This window comes from Poecilia latipinna, unplaced genomic scaffold (genome assembly GCF_001443285.1).
Source record: "Poecilia latipinna isolate Pla-1442-1.1 unplaced genomic scaffold, P_latipinna-1.0 Scaffold543, whole genome shotgun sequence".
NCBI lineage: Eukaryota > Metazoa > Chordata > Actinopteri > Cyprinodontiformes > Poeciliidae > Poecilia > Poecilia latipinna.
The window spans coordinates 142,415-158,163 of NW_015113159.1; the positions used below are offsets into that span (position 1 = coordinate 142,415).

General features: G+C 41.9%; 2 protein-coding genes across 4 annotated transcripts in view; one reads left to right on the forward strand and one right to left on the reverse strand.

Annotated features, from left to right (window-relative positions):
- Positions 1 to 631: 631 nt before the first annotated feature.
- ntmt2 (N-terminal Xaa-Pro-Lys N-methyltransferase) lies at positions 632 to 12,153 on the reverse strand. 2 transcript variants are annotated; one of them, XM_015041229.1, is made up of 4 exons: positions 11,791 to 12,153; positions 6,735 to 6,907; positions 1,904 to 2,156; positions 632 to 1,190 (listed from the first exon to the last, which is right to left on the reverse strand). In XM_015041229.1, the coding sequence occupies exons 1-4, from the start codon at positions 11,984 to 11,986 to the stop codon at positions 934 to 936; spliced, it is 879 nt and encodes a 292-aa protein (XP_014896715.1). In that variant the 5' UTR covers positions 11,987 to 12,153; the 3' UTR covers positions 632 to 933. The 2 variants fall into 2 exon arrangements, with proteins under 2 accessions (XP_014896715.1, XP_014896717.1); XM_015041231.1 differs by lacking the exon at positions 11,791 to 12,153 and adding an exon at positions 9,527 to 11,136.
- Positions 12,154 to 15,156: 3,003 nt separating this feature from the next.
- kifap3a (kinesin-associated protein 3a) overlaps positions 15,157 to 15,749 on the forward strand; it is a 36,308-nt gene continuing 35,715 nt past the window's right edge. Inside the window, exon 1 of one of the 2 annotated variants that reach the window (XM_015041227.1) lies at positions 15,157 to 15,355. In XM_015041227.1, coding sequence (XP_014896713.1) covers positions 15,306 to 15,355 — 50 coding nt within the window. In that variant the 5' untranslated portion in view covers positions 15,157 to 15,305. The remainder of the gene's footprint in view (positions 15,356 to 15,749) is intronic. The other variant, XM_015041228.1, reaches the window with a different exon arrangement.

The following is a 15,749-nucleotide window of genomic DNA, read 5'->3' on the forward strand; positions in this document are numbered from 1 at the left end:
GGTTATAGGTTTCAACACAGCTCTGAATGTATTATGGATTTTCTCTGTTCCATGCTGTTTGTAAAGCCACACAGTCAAAACTTTTTTTAAGCCTTTTATCAGAGGAAAACGATGGAGATTCACTTTTCAAACTGATATATTCACCTTATTGTTATTCATTCATTTACAGTTAATTAAAAAATGCTTAATTAGCTAGATAAATATTTATTTTGAAGCTAAACATTTGCTCTGTGAATTTAGCTTGCTAAATAGCTCCAAACTAAATATTTTATACTATTTGGTAGAAAGCTAAATATTTAGCATCTAAGTAATTTAACATCTGTTTATTTGCATTTGGTTGATTTTGTCAACTGTCAGTGTTGGGTGATCCAAACTGAAAATTATGGCCAACAAAATAATTTAAGATTGTTTAAATTATTCATGTTTCTGAGTTTAAACCGCAACAATAAAATATTCCAGTTTCTATAGTTTAATGTTTTATTCATAAAAAATGCAAAAACTGAAAGACGAACAGATGGATACTCACCAAAATAAATGCAAAAATGAGATGAAATTGTTCATTTTTTAATAAATACAGTTTATTCATAATTTTATTTGCTCGGTGCTGATTGAAGCAAAATTAAAAACTCTTTATTTGACCGTATTTAATAAAGTTATTTTCTCAGTTATAGGATGGAGGATGAGAATAAAGTTTAATTTTCAGCAGAACTTTAGTTAAAGAGAAACATCATCCATAAAAATATAAAACAAGAATATTTACATCTGATGCAGCTCTTCACTGCAGCTACAGGCCCTGACCGTCGCATGAACGTCCAGATTCACCTTCACCTCTCAGACAAACCCGGCCAGCATGGAAACAGAACCAGGACCATGTTTTTCCAGAACCTTAAAACCCATCTGGTGTGGACTGAAACGTTTCTGAGAGGAGGCTGTTCACTTCATGGCCATCATCCAGACGGGCATGATGACCTCTGGGAAGCCTTCCTGCCGCTCCACGGCCAGGATGTCCAGGCCGGCCTTGGACACGATGACCTTCATGATGTCCAGGTGGCGGCTGATGCTGCTGTCGATGGGGTCCAGCTTGCAGCCCTGCCGCGCCATGTTGTCCTTGATGATGAGGACGCCGTTGGGGCGGAGGCTCTTCTTGCAGCGAATCAGGAAGTTCAGCAGGTCTTTGTCCGTCAGGTGGCCTGAAGGAAGAGAGGCCGAGCCGTTAGCCGGGTTACTTCTGACCCAAAACTTCTGAAGTGGTTGATCAGAGCCGGCCCAAGGCACATGCAAGCCAAGCAACCACCAGGGGGCCCCCAAGAACATTATAAAATGTATATATACACTTAAAATAACATTTCATAATACCCATTAAATGCTGTTGGAAAAATGATTCCCATTGTTGCTATTGCTGTTTCACAAAGTAAAAGCTTCTGCCACTTTTAGGAAGTTTAAGATTTCAGACTTGTTTACTTCTTACTGTAAACATGTTTATCAGCTGATTTCAGGTAGTTAAAATAATTTGGCACATTTAATGCCGCCCTGCATTTCCAGTAAAATATGTTTTATAGTTTGTTTCGTCTGTAAGACTGAAATCAGTCACCATCATTTTTTTGACTAATTTTCTGTCCAGTATCCGATAGCCGGGTCGAAGCGGACCGGACCAGAGCCGGGTCGAAGCGGACCGGAGCCGGGTCGAACCGGACTGGACCGGAGCCGGGTTGAACCGGACCGGAGCCGGGTCGAACCGGACTGGACCGGAACTGGGTCGAACCGGACCGGAGCCGGGTCGAACCGGACCGGGTCGAAGCGTACCGGACCGCAGCCGGTCGGTGTGAATGCTCTTCCAGATTTCTCCGTGGATCAGTCGAAGCTGGGATCGGGGTGATCTCAGTGACGAGCAGGAAGTACTCACACGCCACCCACTGCATCCAGATGACGTCGTACTTGTTGCGGGGGGGCGTGAACTCCTGCAGGTTGAAGCAGTAGTAGGTCTCGATGCGGTCGGCGGCGTCGCCCAGATACTCCTCGTGTGCGTGGAGGAGGAAGTGCTCCATCATGTCGGCCATCTCGACCTTCTCAAACACGGGAAGAAGGACGGCCTTGGAGACGCGTCCGATCCCGGAGCCGCAGTCCAGAGCGCGGTGTGTCCCGGCTTTACCCGGCCCCTGTAGGAAAGTGGGAGACCTTACATCAACGATGCGTCAAAGTGTGACTTCAAACTTCGTTCCCTAAAGGTTTTGATATTTCTGATTGTTTTATCTCCCGTTTCTGATCTTCATGTCACAAAATGTTTGAGATTTAGGAACTGAAATGGTTAAAAACCAATCATCTGTCGTAAAATTCTCCTGAAACGTGGTTGAATCTGACATCAGGATGGGAGTGTAAAGTTATTTTCCATATTTAAAATCTCCGTAAAGCTCTGTGCTGGTTGCCGAGGCGTTTGGGTTCAGAAGAGCCAACAGTTCGGCTCCTCAGGGCTTCAAAGCAGTGAACTTTACCACCAGTCAGCAACTAAAAGTCAGCTCGACTTGAATCACGGCGGCTTTTCTTCCCTTTGGTTTGCTGTTCTGACCTCAGCCCAACCCTTCTGTGTCGGGGGCCCCTGGGTGTGATCCGATGGAGGAAGGGGCCCCTGAGGAGCCCCTGGTTTCAGTGAATTACTGCCACATTTTTCTGCCTGTATTTATACATCTGCTTAACACGGACGGATTTTTCTGCCACTTCTGATGCTCGTGAAGGTGTTTGTATTTAAAAATCCTGTGTAAATATAAAAAAATAAAGTTTTTTTCTCTAAAGAGTTAATTGTATTAAAGTGAACGATTAGCAATTAGCTGTACTTTCTGTGTGAAGTGGCTTCTCAAGTACGGAGGGAAATTTCTGCAACCACAGACTTAAAGTTTAAAAAGTGGAAAATACTGGCTGGTTTTCACATTCTCAACCATGTGGTCATAATTTAAAGAGAAAATGGTCAAAGTAAACAAGTAGCTTCCTTTTTAACTGGAAATGAACATCCAGGGAATACAGCAACATTTACAGATTTTATGGTGTTTTAAATTAAAAAGCAAACATTATAAATCATGGCCTCTTCGGGAAGAAATCCTTTTCCTGCTTTGAGCAGAATAAAATGATCCGACATGTTGGCAGTGACAGCTGGGATTATTGTTTTCTGTCATTTATCAAATCCTAATAAAATACATGCAACGTTTACTCAGTTTAGTCCATTTTATTCATATGGTAAAGTAATGTTATTTATACAGCACATTTTCAGCAACAAGGCAACCAAAGTGCTTATGAAGCCAAATTAGAACATCTCGTCTAAATCAGTTTAATCCAGTTAGCAGTGGAGGCTAACAGGCTAGCTCCAGTTAGCAGTGGAGGCTAACAGGCTAGCTCCAGTTAGCAGTGGAGGCTAACAGGCTGAAGCAACGCCCTGATCATAACCGTCAGCTGCTCTCGCTCTGAAGCGACTGTAGGAGCCCAAATTCAGTTTTACTCCATTCAATTTGGGGATAAATTAAGTTTATATTCCTTATGATAATTCAGGTTCATTAATATAAAAATGACTGTTTACCAGTTAAAACTCGTGTAAGAATTTATTACATCACTAAGGCTCTCTTACATATATATGCACTGCTTACTTATTAAGCAGTGGAGGGGACACAGTTTCCTGACCTCATTATTCTTTTACTCTTTATTGTAAAGAGTAAAATTACATCTGTATCATTTTTAAGTAAACAGTTGAAATGTGTGAAGAGGATCCATTCCAGTTTTCTGAAAGGAAAATATGGAGAGAGTCAAGTTTATGGTTTCATTAATTAGGATCCTACAGCAAGTCATGATTTAGCAGGAGCTAACAGAAAGTGCTAATTTCAACCATGTTGAATTAGCCAGTAGAATTAGTTCTGGGAATAAAACCCATCAGTTTGTGTTTATGTTCTGACTGTACTGCAGTGTCAGCCAGTAGCAGCGCCTGTAACTCCTGAGCCGTGCTGTGTTTATATTAAAAGCTCTTTAAAGCACAAAGTGTTGGCAGTTTATAATTAGAGCAGCTGTTTAACAGATCCTGGATATAAGCAGGTCTCTGGGCCAAACATGTCCCCAGAATTAGCAACAGCAGCTAAAACAAACCTCCTCAGACGCGTCATGTGCCGCATGCATGCGCCCTGCCGCATGATTATTATTTATATTCATCTAGACACATTTGTCTCTGTCGAAGACAACATAAGGGACGTTTTATCAGCTTTGTTAGTTATGAATCTAATTTATAACCCGGTTTCTGGAGCAACAGCAGCTTTTAGATTCTGTAAAACCTTTGATTTTCTAGGAAAGGTGCAGAGCCTTTAAAAATGCCGCCTTAAAATCTGAGACATAATGTGCATAACGCCAGAGGACCGATGTCAGAAATGATCACCATTTAATGTTGCTTTAAGAAGCCGAGCTTCAACGTTCTGGTGGTAAAACAAACGACAGACACGCGTCGTCATATTAACGATCAGCTACCAAGATCCAAATAAAAGCATGAAGTTTTATGATCTTATTTAAATAGATTTACTCAGAAAATTGACTCAAATCTTCCACCGACAGGTTGAAATTCATCTCAGCCGTAACATTTACCTCATCCAGATGAACATTCAAATCTTTAGTTTTTAATAAAATAATCAATCAAAAAGTCTTCTTGCAGAAGAACCGACGGTCCTCCAAACCCGACCAATCAAACCGACTTTGATAAGAAAAAGGATCGTTTTTTTGTTCTTTTTTTGAAAAGTTCATTTTGCTCGTCTCCGGCTCACGTGTTGAGAAGTTGCCTGTTACTTAAAGGAAACATGTCCAGCACTTCACTGACTCATGAAGTCAATATGGATGATTTTATAAGATACTGGAAGCAGCACTGTGTACTTTGCAGTGCCTTCCCCTTGTGCCTGTTCTCCGACTCAAAAAAGGAGGAATTTATATGTGAAACACAACAAGGAGAAAAGAAAACGAGGAACGGACATCGACGACTCATTTCCCATCGTTCCCATTGTTTGGACATCAAAACTCTACCATAAAATAAATACTGATCAGAACCAAGTTTGGCCCATTTTTACTGCTCTTCCCAACTGACCCGGATTCTGATGAGGCCCATTTAGCAAATATGTTTAGTAAACAGAAAAAGTTTTGCCGTTCGTACAGCTTTGTTCAGGGCATTTTGGTATTTATTTTAAATTGCTGACTTGTTTCCGTCTAGTTCAAACAATAGATGTAGACTTAATGATGGATCAGCTTCAGTTGGTTTCAAACCCTTAACCAGTAAAATAAAACCCGACTCTAAAGTCCAAATGGGAGAAAGAAGAACTTGTTAGAACAGTCATGCTGCTGGCAGCTCGCTCGGTCTGGATGTGTCATGATATGTGGCTTTGGTTTGGATCTTTCTTTTGTTCTTTTATTACCAGATCTTGCCATTTTACTTTATTTCTAGATGTGTCATGATATGTGGCTTTGGTTTGGATCTTTGTTGTTTTATTACCACTTCTTGCTGTTTCAGTTTATTCCATTGTGTTAGCTCCTTTATGCGTATTCCTATCTGCATTTGGGCTTTTCTTCAGATTGCTGTTCTTCCAGTTTATTAGTTACCTTCAGGTTCTGTCCTGGTTTATCGCTCACCTTTCGCTCAGCCCGTTTCCCTCCGCAGCTGTTTTTCATCTCCTGATTCCCGCTGCCTGCGCTCTGCCGCAGCTGTTTCCACTCACCTCTGATTAGCTGCTCTGGTTTCTTTGTCACTAGCTGTGTTTCCATTACAGATGTGCGTAAAACTTTGTCGATATTCCGCTAATGTCGAAAAAACACAATTTCACAATTGCGGTGTTTTCCATTAAATAAGAAATGCAATTAAAATCAGACGTAAATAAGTTGATTCACGCAATAATCCGTTTCGGCTAAAGGTTTTTTTCTTTTTCATCAAGTTCTGGTCTGCAAACTTATCATGATGGGATGTTGAGCAAATTTGATCTGCTTTTCGGAACTACGCATGAATCCAGGTGAAATTATTTCTGCAGAGACGGGATGACGAATTTCTCTCCCAAAATAGACTCTGATATTCGGCGGCCAGCAGCAGAGAAACCAGAAGCTGCAGCAAAGTGCAAAGCTGACGGAGAAGCAGCAGAATGATCAGGTTTCCTCTGAAACCAGAAACCGACGATGTCTCAGTGCAGAGCTTCTCTGGTGGCCGAGTTATTTCAGCAAGTAAATATTTCAGGCTGTCGCCTCTTCATTCAGATAAAAACCCCAAGAAATATTTATATTTCTATCCATCAAGAAATATGTTAAAAGCAGCGATAAAGTGAATTAAACAAATTTCATTTTAATTTTTACATTTTATTTATTTTACGTAATTTTTTAACTTTTCCAAAAAAGAAAAAAAAAACAAACAAACACAAGAATAGGTAAAGAATATTTAAATTCCTGCCAAAGGAAATAAACTATAGAAGTTTAAGCTTATTTTACTTTCACTTTGTTTTAAATAAAGCATCAAAATTAAACAGCAGAATCTTTCCTGTTTATTTTTATAAAACGTAAAGGAATTTCAGATATATCTGTAGAAAAACTCACAAAATAAAACATAATCATCTTTAGTGACTGATTATGAAAATATGAAATTATTTTCATTTCTAAATTTAAAGAGTGAAAACCAGTGTTGGCTCCTCAGCTGCGGCTCTTTCGTCCTGCTGGGCTAACAGAGCCTGTAGTGCTGTTGAGCAACTCACCACAAACCTCTTCAGAAACTGACGGGAGCTTTCCAGATCGACGTTGGAAATCTCAACGAAGTCTCCCATCATGCCCTCCTCGGAGGCCGGAACGTCTTCGTAGAACTTCTGCGCTCGGTAGTAGAACTGCTTCTCTCCCTTGATGAACTCACAGGTGACGGGAAACAGCTTCACTGTGGAGACCGGAGAGACACGCAGGCCGTCAGCTTTAAACACTTTGTCTCGTCATTTTACAGGGATATCATGAAGGGAAAGTTCAGCGCCCCTGAAGGGACGATCGGACCACCAGAGCCTCAGAATGCCACCCAGTCCCTGCTTGCTGACCAGTCCAACCTGTACCATTCCCCTCCACACCTGTGGGGGCGCTGCACCAAGACCCACTGAGGAAGACACTGAGCACAACTTCCTTCTTCACCAAACGTAAACAAAATGGAAGCATCCGATTTTAGTGATTGGAGCTTTTCTCTTTAGTCTTTAGCTAAAAACCACCAGCCATTTCTCCTGCTAGCGCTAGGCTAAGACATTTGTTTTGGTTGTATTTACCCAGAATACCCTGTGCTATAGTCCACTTCCTGCTTTTGGAGGGGTTTCCGGTCCGCTTGGCGTTCACAGATGCATGTGGGCAGCGTCAGAGCAGTGTTGCCAGGTTGGACAGCTTTCTGCTCAACTTTTGAACACATTTGGCTGGGAAAAAAAATCTTTAGGCTGATTGTTAACATTTGGGCTGCTTTTCACACCATATTTTGAGGTTTAAATAAAAATTATTTCTAAATAGTTTCCAGAAAAGCAAAAAACTTCCAATAAAATGCAGTGCTACTACATTTATGAGTTTATTCATCTATGGAAATCCCAGGGTAACATCTTGATTTAAGAGAACAAAAACTCAAGTCTCATTCTGTCCAGAGATTTGAGTTATTTCCAGTCCCAATGGGAAATGCTTCTGGTCAGAGTACAGAACAAACAAAACGTAAGTGAATTACATATGGGACTATCAACAAGAGTTTCATTTTGGTTGAAATTTGGGCTGGTTTTTGTTTTTGTTGGGAGTTGGACGGGTTTTATGTTGTTTTTGACCTGGAGACATTCAGTCAGACCTGGCAACCCTGAGTTCACTTCAACCGAACTGAAACCGAGGTTTGGAAGCGGACCGGAGTTCAATTTCACATTCATACCTTCCCAAAAGAACCGGACTTTCTAGACAAGAGGACTGAAGTTCGATTAAAACGGACTGGAGTTTGATTTAAAAATCCCGGTGTGAAATTATGAAGGATGAATTTTCAAATTCCGGCTGTTCTCTTGTGCTTTGAAGCAGGAAGTAAATCCTCCTCCTTGATATTTGACTGTATGTCAGTATTTCTGGCCCTGGAGGCCCCGTTAGCCCTCGTACTGTTGCCGTCCGTCTCCAGGGTTTATCTCCGCTCAGCAGATCAGACGCAGCGACAGGCTGAGACAGTTTGGGAGGTCAGTTGTTGAGTTCCTTAATTTCAGATGTTTGCTTTGGATGGTTTCCTGCTTCGAGTATGTTTTCTCATAAAACCATCTATAAATGCTCATCACTGGTTCTAAGGACTTGTGTTATGTCATTTAACAGCTGAGGAGAGCCAGGAGGAGCCGCTCCGCGCCAAGCTAAATATAGCGCTCTGCTAATCTAATTACCATCCAACATTTCCTTGAGGTGGAGATCAGTGGTTCAGAGCAGCCAGCTGTCATGTAGTGAATGTCTCCTCCTCAGCTGCAGCATCCAAACAGCATACTCTCATACTTTGTAGCTTCTTACGTTAATCACTTGATGCCGGCTGCTCTCCAGAGGAAATCCTTCGCGTTTTTGTTAATTTTTAAAGTGCAATAAAAACTTTTATCAGTATTTTATTGGCTGAAATATTTTATCTAAAAATATATACTTTAAAAGTGATAAATGAATTGATTTTAAAAGTTTAAAAACAGAGAAGATCTGTTGATTTTGGGGCATCCAACAACTAATTGTTCATTCTGTACCCAGAATGCATTGCTACTGGTCTCCTGCATGCTTTCTAATTGTGGCTAATAAAACAAAACCAGTAACAGAGTTATTAATATTCAGCTAGGAAACTGGAACTCAGTGAAAGTTCTGCTCTAAAGAATGACTTACTAAAGCATGGCCGTTAAAACTGTAATAGCAACTGTGATCCTGTTGAGGGCGATATAACACGTTGAGTCAACACATAAAGGGTAGTGATATGGCTCAATTTAGCACTTTAGCATTAGCTTATGCTAAATACCATGTTTAACACCTTAACAGAAATGATGTTTATGATTAGGGCTTGTGGGTTAGCGCAGCTAGCTTCTTAGCTAGTGGTATTTACCTGGACCAGTATGCTCTTATGGATATTTAATACTATTACATACATTGATTCTCTGGTTCAGTGAAACACTCCAGTCAGTGTCACATGACCAAACAGACACCACATGACTGACCCTAATCATAAACATTAGCTATGCTAGCACTAAAGTACTACACCAACAAGATAGTTAGCAGAAGCTATCGCGCTAAGTTCAACCCTGTCAAATGTCATTTTAGCGCCTCTCTACCTGAAGAGTTAATAGTTGAAAGGACAGACATTGAACTTTATTCTACTGAAAGTTTACAAAACCTCAAAGTAAATTAGCACTTTAGAATTTTTCTGGGAAAAATAATTAAGAGAAAGCTAAGTGCGCTAGGTGTTTTCAAAGTTAGCAAAACTGCTAACTGAAAAACTAGAGGGATGGGGTTAGGGTAGGAAGTGTGCCCACCGCAGGCAAGAGGAAATCTGAACCTGCTTTGCTTCTGATGTGTTTCCCCCTCAGGACGTGTTCCTGTTCTGAATAACTAACATCCCAATGAAAAGATGTCCGACTTCGATCTGAACGTCCTCCAGCTCCTGTTTGTTTGGATCTCCTGTAACTCGATAATCACTCGTCATGTGACACCTCAGAGGGAGGGTAAGTATAGAAAGTTCGAGCAGGACAAAAACGAAGAGACGACGGCATGACGACACCCGTCTGCCAAGGAAGTGTCACCCCAGAGCCGCCATCTTGATCTGCCTCCCGCCTTCAGAGCCCGGCTCGTTAGGTGCTGACCTTTCAGCTTCTCAGACAGAAGCTGTTCATCAGTGAAGGAAAATAAAAATGTGATGTTTCCAGTTTGAGCTTCGGTTCAGGGGGTTTAATCAGAGATATTTGGTTGAAGGTAGAAATGTTTCGTTAAGTTGTAAATAATAAGCGGGGCCCCGTTACGGTCATGTTGAGCACCAACTGACATGAGTTATTGCTTTCATGCCTGCCATGCCAGGCCATTAAAGGGCTTCACAGCGGCCGAGGCATGGATCATCTCCTGTTTCTGCAGCTTCTGGTCTGATGAGTGACAAGCTTTAAAGAGAGAAGAGCTTCGCTTAGGGTGTCACATTTAAGGTGTGTTGCTTTGTTTCTGTGGATGAAGTTCCTCAGGGCTCTGTGCTGAGACTCCTTAATTTACTTGTAGTTGACAGTTCACTGCAGAGCTGATGGTTGATTCTAGATTTAGTGCTTTAGAGGAACCACAGCAGAACAGAGAGCGTATTTCAACCATCAGGAGGTCCGATCGCTCTGGGATGTCAGAACGGCCGATTCTCCAATTCAAGAAGTGGCTTCGCCTGGCGGACCTGCTGAAAGATGAAGGCTGTCCAGTCCGCCTCTGTTTCCCACCTCGCCCCAAAGGCTTTTTCAGGGGATTGCTGCAGGAGTTTCTGTTGTTACTCAGCAGCTGTGTTCATTTCACGCTCAGGGTGGACCAGGATGCTCGGTGTCTCTCATCCTGTTTGTCCTTCAGCAGCACAGGAAGTTGCCTGTAGAGGTTGTCTGGTGCTCTTTTCAGATTCAGGTCCTGTCGGCATCTTCAGCCTATAAAGTCTGTGAACTAGTGGCTCACAGTCTGAAACGGTTGAAATGAGATTCAGCGGGATGAGTCTCGGCTGCAGACGTTCTTTATAACCAGGTCCGTCTTCTTATCTGATCATCAAGTATGAATTATGACCAAGAAAACAGATTCCTGAGCACAAGCCGCTGAGATGAGCCGCCTCTTCAAGGCGCCTAAAGCCAAAGTCACGTCTCAGTCTAGGCGGTTCATGTCTGGCCAAGCTGGTGTGTCTTCATTGGCAGTGTGTTCCTCACTATGTGGGGGTGAATACTGACAGGATCCTGGGAGCTGCGGTCGATGCTCCAGTACCTCTGAGGGTCAGTTTCTCTGAAATCACTCCTCTGCCATAGTTGATAAAAAGATTTAAACCTCAAGGCTGGCCACTGCAGTCTGGGATTGAAAACGGTGGTTCAGACAATATTGAAGGAGTTTTAAAGTACCGCGTTTGCTCATCCTGAGACCTAAATCCATGGACCAGTCAACGAATGCCATCTGCTGCCAATCAAATCGCCTGTGCACAGTGCGTGGCTTGTACCGTCCCTAAGGCGCTTCCAAAAACCGGAGAGGAACCGCTGCTCCTCTGCAGGCCGTTGATGAGGTTCAGCCAGTCAGATTCAGAGGAACCATTTTCTCTCTTTTGGTTTAGAGAATCTCTTAATGTTCTGAAAATTGTTTTAATGATATGATGATGAACTTCATTTAAAAAGAAACGACGTGCAACTCAACATAAATGTCACCATTTGATGCACTTTACTAGATTATTGTGGTAGCAAAAGGTAATTATCATCTGGAAAAATGGACATAAAATGGAATAATATCAATTTTTGTCATTTGTCAAGAGACTTCAGATACAAATTAGCTTTTGCTAATTTTTGGAGATTTTAAAATAAAATTTTCAGTTCTACTTTGTCAGAAGCTTTTTAATTTGAAACTCAGTGTTTGAATTTAAGTAACACGATTAGACCCGAATATTTCAGAAAATTTACCGTCAACCTTCTCTGAACGAGCCCCAAAGATTCAGGTGTTCATTTAAATCTTTCAGACTAATAGATGTGAAGGTACGATTACAAATAAATGTGTTTCCTTAAACCTTGTGTGGGTCTTCGAAGGGAGCGAGTATCCCAGCCTGCGAGCGTTGCCTCTTACCCAGAGGAATCTTCTCCAGCAGGTACAGGTAGCTGGCGAAGAAGTCACTCTGGAGTTTGTGGTGCAGGTGGAAGGACATGCTGTGGCGACACATGGTGTCGTCCGTCTCCTTCCAGCGGTCCCTGAACGCCTGATGAGCCGCCTTGAACTCAAAGTTTCCTGAAGAGTTGTTCTCATCTTCAAGCGTAATCTCCATGTTTCTTCCACCGGCGCTGGTCTCCAGAAACGGCGTGAAGGCGACTGACGCTTCGGATTCTGCAGCTCCTGTCTGGGACGGTGCTATATCTGTCCGGCTGAGTGATCAACACGCCTGTGGTGGTGTTCAGTGATCAGCAGAGATCTTTTTCACTCTGGACGTCCTTCCAGATCACCTGCTGGGAGGGAGGGAGGCTCAAAGCCCGGAGCTGAAACCTCTCCTGGCCACCAGGCATGCAGGAAGACGCGTCACTTCAGAGCTTAAAGGTTTGACATTCCCGTCCAGAACATGAGAATCCAACAGCTTGACAGTCATAACTTTAATCTGGACTTAAACTTTTGCGTGCTGCTCTAACCAGCAGCCTCTCCAGTTGCTCCTGTGAGTAAACGATGTTCCAGATTAAAATGCTTCATCTTCACTCTGCAAACTGTGCACAAATATGATACATTGTTTTATTGTGCCAGGACACTTACAGTAAGTCCCAAATGTGTGAAAATCTTTCACCTCTCTGCCCACCAAGCTGAGCTCTGCCTGGTTTCACTAACAGAACTGGACCAGCGCCGCAGTGGGGCTCATTTCAGCTCTGGAGCCTCAGACCTGCCCCGCCGATTACTATTAATCATGGAATTATAATCTTACATGTCTATAACTGTGCACTGCTAGATAAAGTCTTATATTTCATTGCATTTTTCTAAAATATTTATGTGTTTATGTGATCAATCCACCGTCATCATGGCTGCTCACAGGACAGAAATGAAAACAAAAACAGAAAGAGGAAACCGGGCCGTGTGGCCCAAACGTCCCGGTTCTCCCGGTTAGTGCGGGAACCGTAAAGATCCATAAATTAAAGCACTAAAAGCCAAATGAAACTCTCCTCCTATGGAAATGTATCAAACACAAGAGAGTGAATGTTTGCATAAACTTTCCCAGTAGGTCAGTAAAATAAGCTGTTTATTTATCTTTAACATTTCCAACATATATTTTGTCTTTGGATCAATTTGCTTCCTCTGACGGTCTGTTTGCTCCGTCCAGCCAACCATCCCGACACGTTCATGTTTTTATTGGGACTCGGGGAAACTTCAGTCTGAGGAACACAGGAGCGCCTCAGGGCCTCTTTCCTCACATCTCTAGATAAATACATGAAATAAGTCTTTACAGCGCATAAATAGTTGTACTGACATTTAGTGTTGAGGTCTTTTATCATTATGCAGTGTGGTCACAATAAAAAAACTATAGACTTTTATTCTTTTGCACTTTGAATCTCAAAACAAATGTGAACCTATAAAAATGAAATCTAGAGATACTGCAGTGGAAATAAATCTGTTGTAAAACAAAAAAGAATTATTTTGGTGAAAAAATACCAAAGTTAAACTTGAAAGATTTAAATTTCACTCTGATTCTGTAACTTCATTAGAAAGCTCGTCTTTAGTAGATCAGCGAAGCTTCGATGTGAATTCCTAACAAAATATTCTGCATAAACAGACTGAAGGAATTCATGAGTTTTTCTGTCTGCAGTTTTTCTGCTGCAGCAGCAGCAACAGGCTGCAACCAGAATATGAGAAGATCTGCCTGAGAAACGATCCGGTGTTTCTGACCCTTCACACAAATGTCTCTGCCTCGTTCCTGACAGCCTGCGGATAAAATTAGAGCGGTGACATCAGCTGAGCCGATCCGCCGTAGGCCGGACCGGCTCCACCTGGTGACCGGCTGCTTCAGCTAAATACGCTCAATGAATCAAACTAAATATTTTATTTTGCTTGGTTGGCTTTTAATTTCTGATGTTTGTTTTTGTTTGATAGGAGATGTTTTATGTTTTATGGTCAGAGACGCCGCCTCTGAGAAATCACCATGACGATTTTGCCTGGCAACAGGAGCCAGTGACATACAAACCATCCTGCACACAGGAAACAATTGAGTACGAGTGGCAGAGAAACATCCCACAGCATGATTCTGCCACCACCATGCTGGACAGTTTGATTATTTCAGTCTCAACTTGTCTTCTCTGAACAAATAGATCAATCTTCGTCTTTGATGTTAACAAATACATTTTTATAGTCTTTTTTTTTTAGTTTTCAGACTTTCAGTTCATGCTGATGTGAGGCTGGTTCACATTTCAGGATTTTAAAGAACTCCAGTCTGAGCAGGACGGCTTCGGTCAGTTTGTTTCCTCCGATATTCTCAGCAGTGATTTGTTTACTGAATCCATAAAGTAGAAGCAGGGCAGCAGAAACTACAGCATGGCTCCTGGTGGAGAAGAACCAACTCTCTGAACCCACAGAGAAACTCCGGCCATGAGCAGCGACCCGTTTTGACCTTTCCTCAGGTCAGCCGCTGTGTTGACCTCCTGACCTCGGTCTGCAGCATCCATCATCTCTACAGACGCATTTCAGCCTAAAAGAGGAACAGTTTTACAGAATAACATCCAGGGCCAGTTTCTGCTTTACTCTGACATCCCGCCACTGTCCTGTCGCTCATCAATCCTTCCCACGGCTCCCTAAACGGTCCATCCATCCAGAAGTCCCCACAGAGGCCTGTACGCAGTATTTAGAGCAGATATGCATGGTTTCCTTTTTTAATGTTTTCTTTTTGACGTAGAGAGAAACATGGACACACCTGCCACCCTTGAAACATCAAATTTAATTGAAAATATGGTTCACAGCAATACCTGAAAAAGAAAAGACTCCAACTGTAGCAATGGCCTAGTTAAAGTCTAGACCTCAGCCTAACCTTTAGAGACAAGAAGAGGCCAAGATTCATCTGGAGGGTGAGATCTGTTGACTGTTTTTATATTATCAAGATTAAAAGGAAATAATTTTCGATCCTGGTAGAGACGAGATCATTTCCATGATCTCTCTTAAGTATTCTTAAAAGAGGGTTACTGTGGGCTCCAATAGCCAAATTCAGAATATCTTGCTGTGCTACATAGGAATAAAAAAATGGCTGATGTGAAATTAGTCCTGAATATCCTGAAGAACATTTTCAAGCCAAGCAGAAATGTTTCCCTAAAACTTGCATGAAACTCTGGAAAACTATAATTAATCAAGTTATTGTCCCTACTTTATAATCGTTCTCGTTTTTATGACCACTGAGCCATGTTTTTATTCTGTTCTCAGGTTTCTGACCGCTGAGGTAAAGAGGCGTTTATAACAGCCACACCAGCAGGGGGCAGCAGCGGTCACTCGCTCTGTTTCCGTTGATAGCCTCCCTGGCAACAGGCTGAGCTGACAAACAACATCCGCCCGGTCTGCGTCCTTCTGCTCCTCATCGCCTCCAGGTGAAACTAATGAGAGGATTTTCTCCTCCGTGACGCCGCAGTTTGATGTCTGACATGGAGAACCCGCCGGCCGGAGAGCCGCGCTGTGTGAAGAGGTGAGACCGGAAACATGACGTTACTGCTGGGCTCGGTTCGGTTCGGGTACCGCCTCACAGATGTTAAATAAGATGTGATTATATCTGAAGCTTCTCTCTAAATAAATATGATTTTTTTTTACGTGTAAAAGCTTGTTTTGGTCCGTGAGAAGCGAGAAATTGTCTCAAACGTGTTACCATGGCAACAGCAGGTGTAATCGGTGGCGTGGTTCTTCCTGCTTTTTGATATTTAATTTAGTTTTTCTGTGTTGCTGCATCCGAGAATAATAATAACAATAATAATAATAATAATATTATTATTATTAATAATATTATTATTAATAATAATATTATTATTAATAATATAATAATAATATTAATAATAATAATATTATTAATATTAATTAATACTATT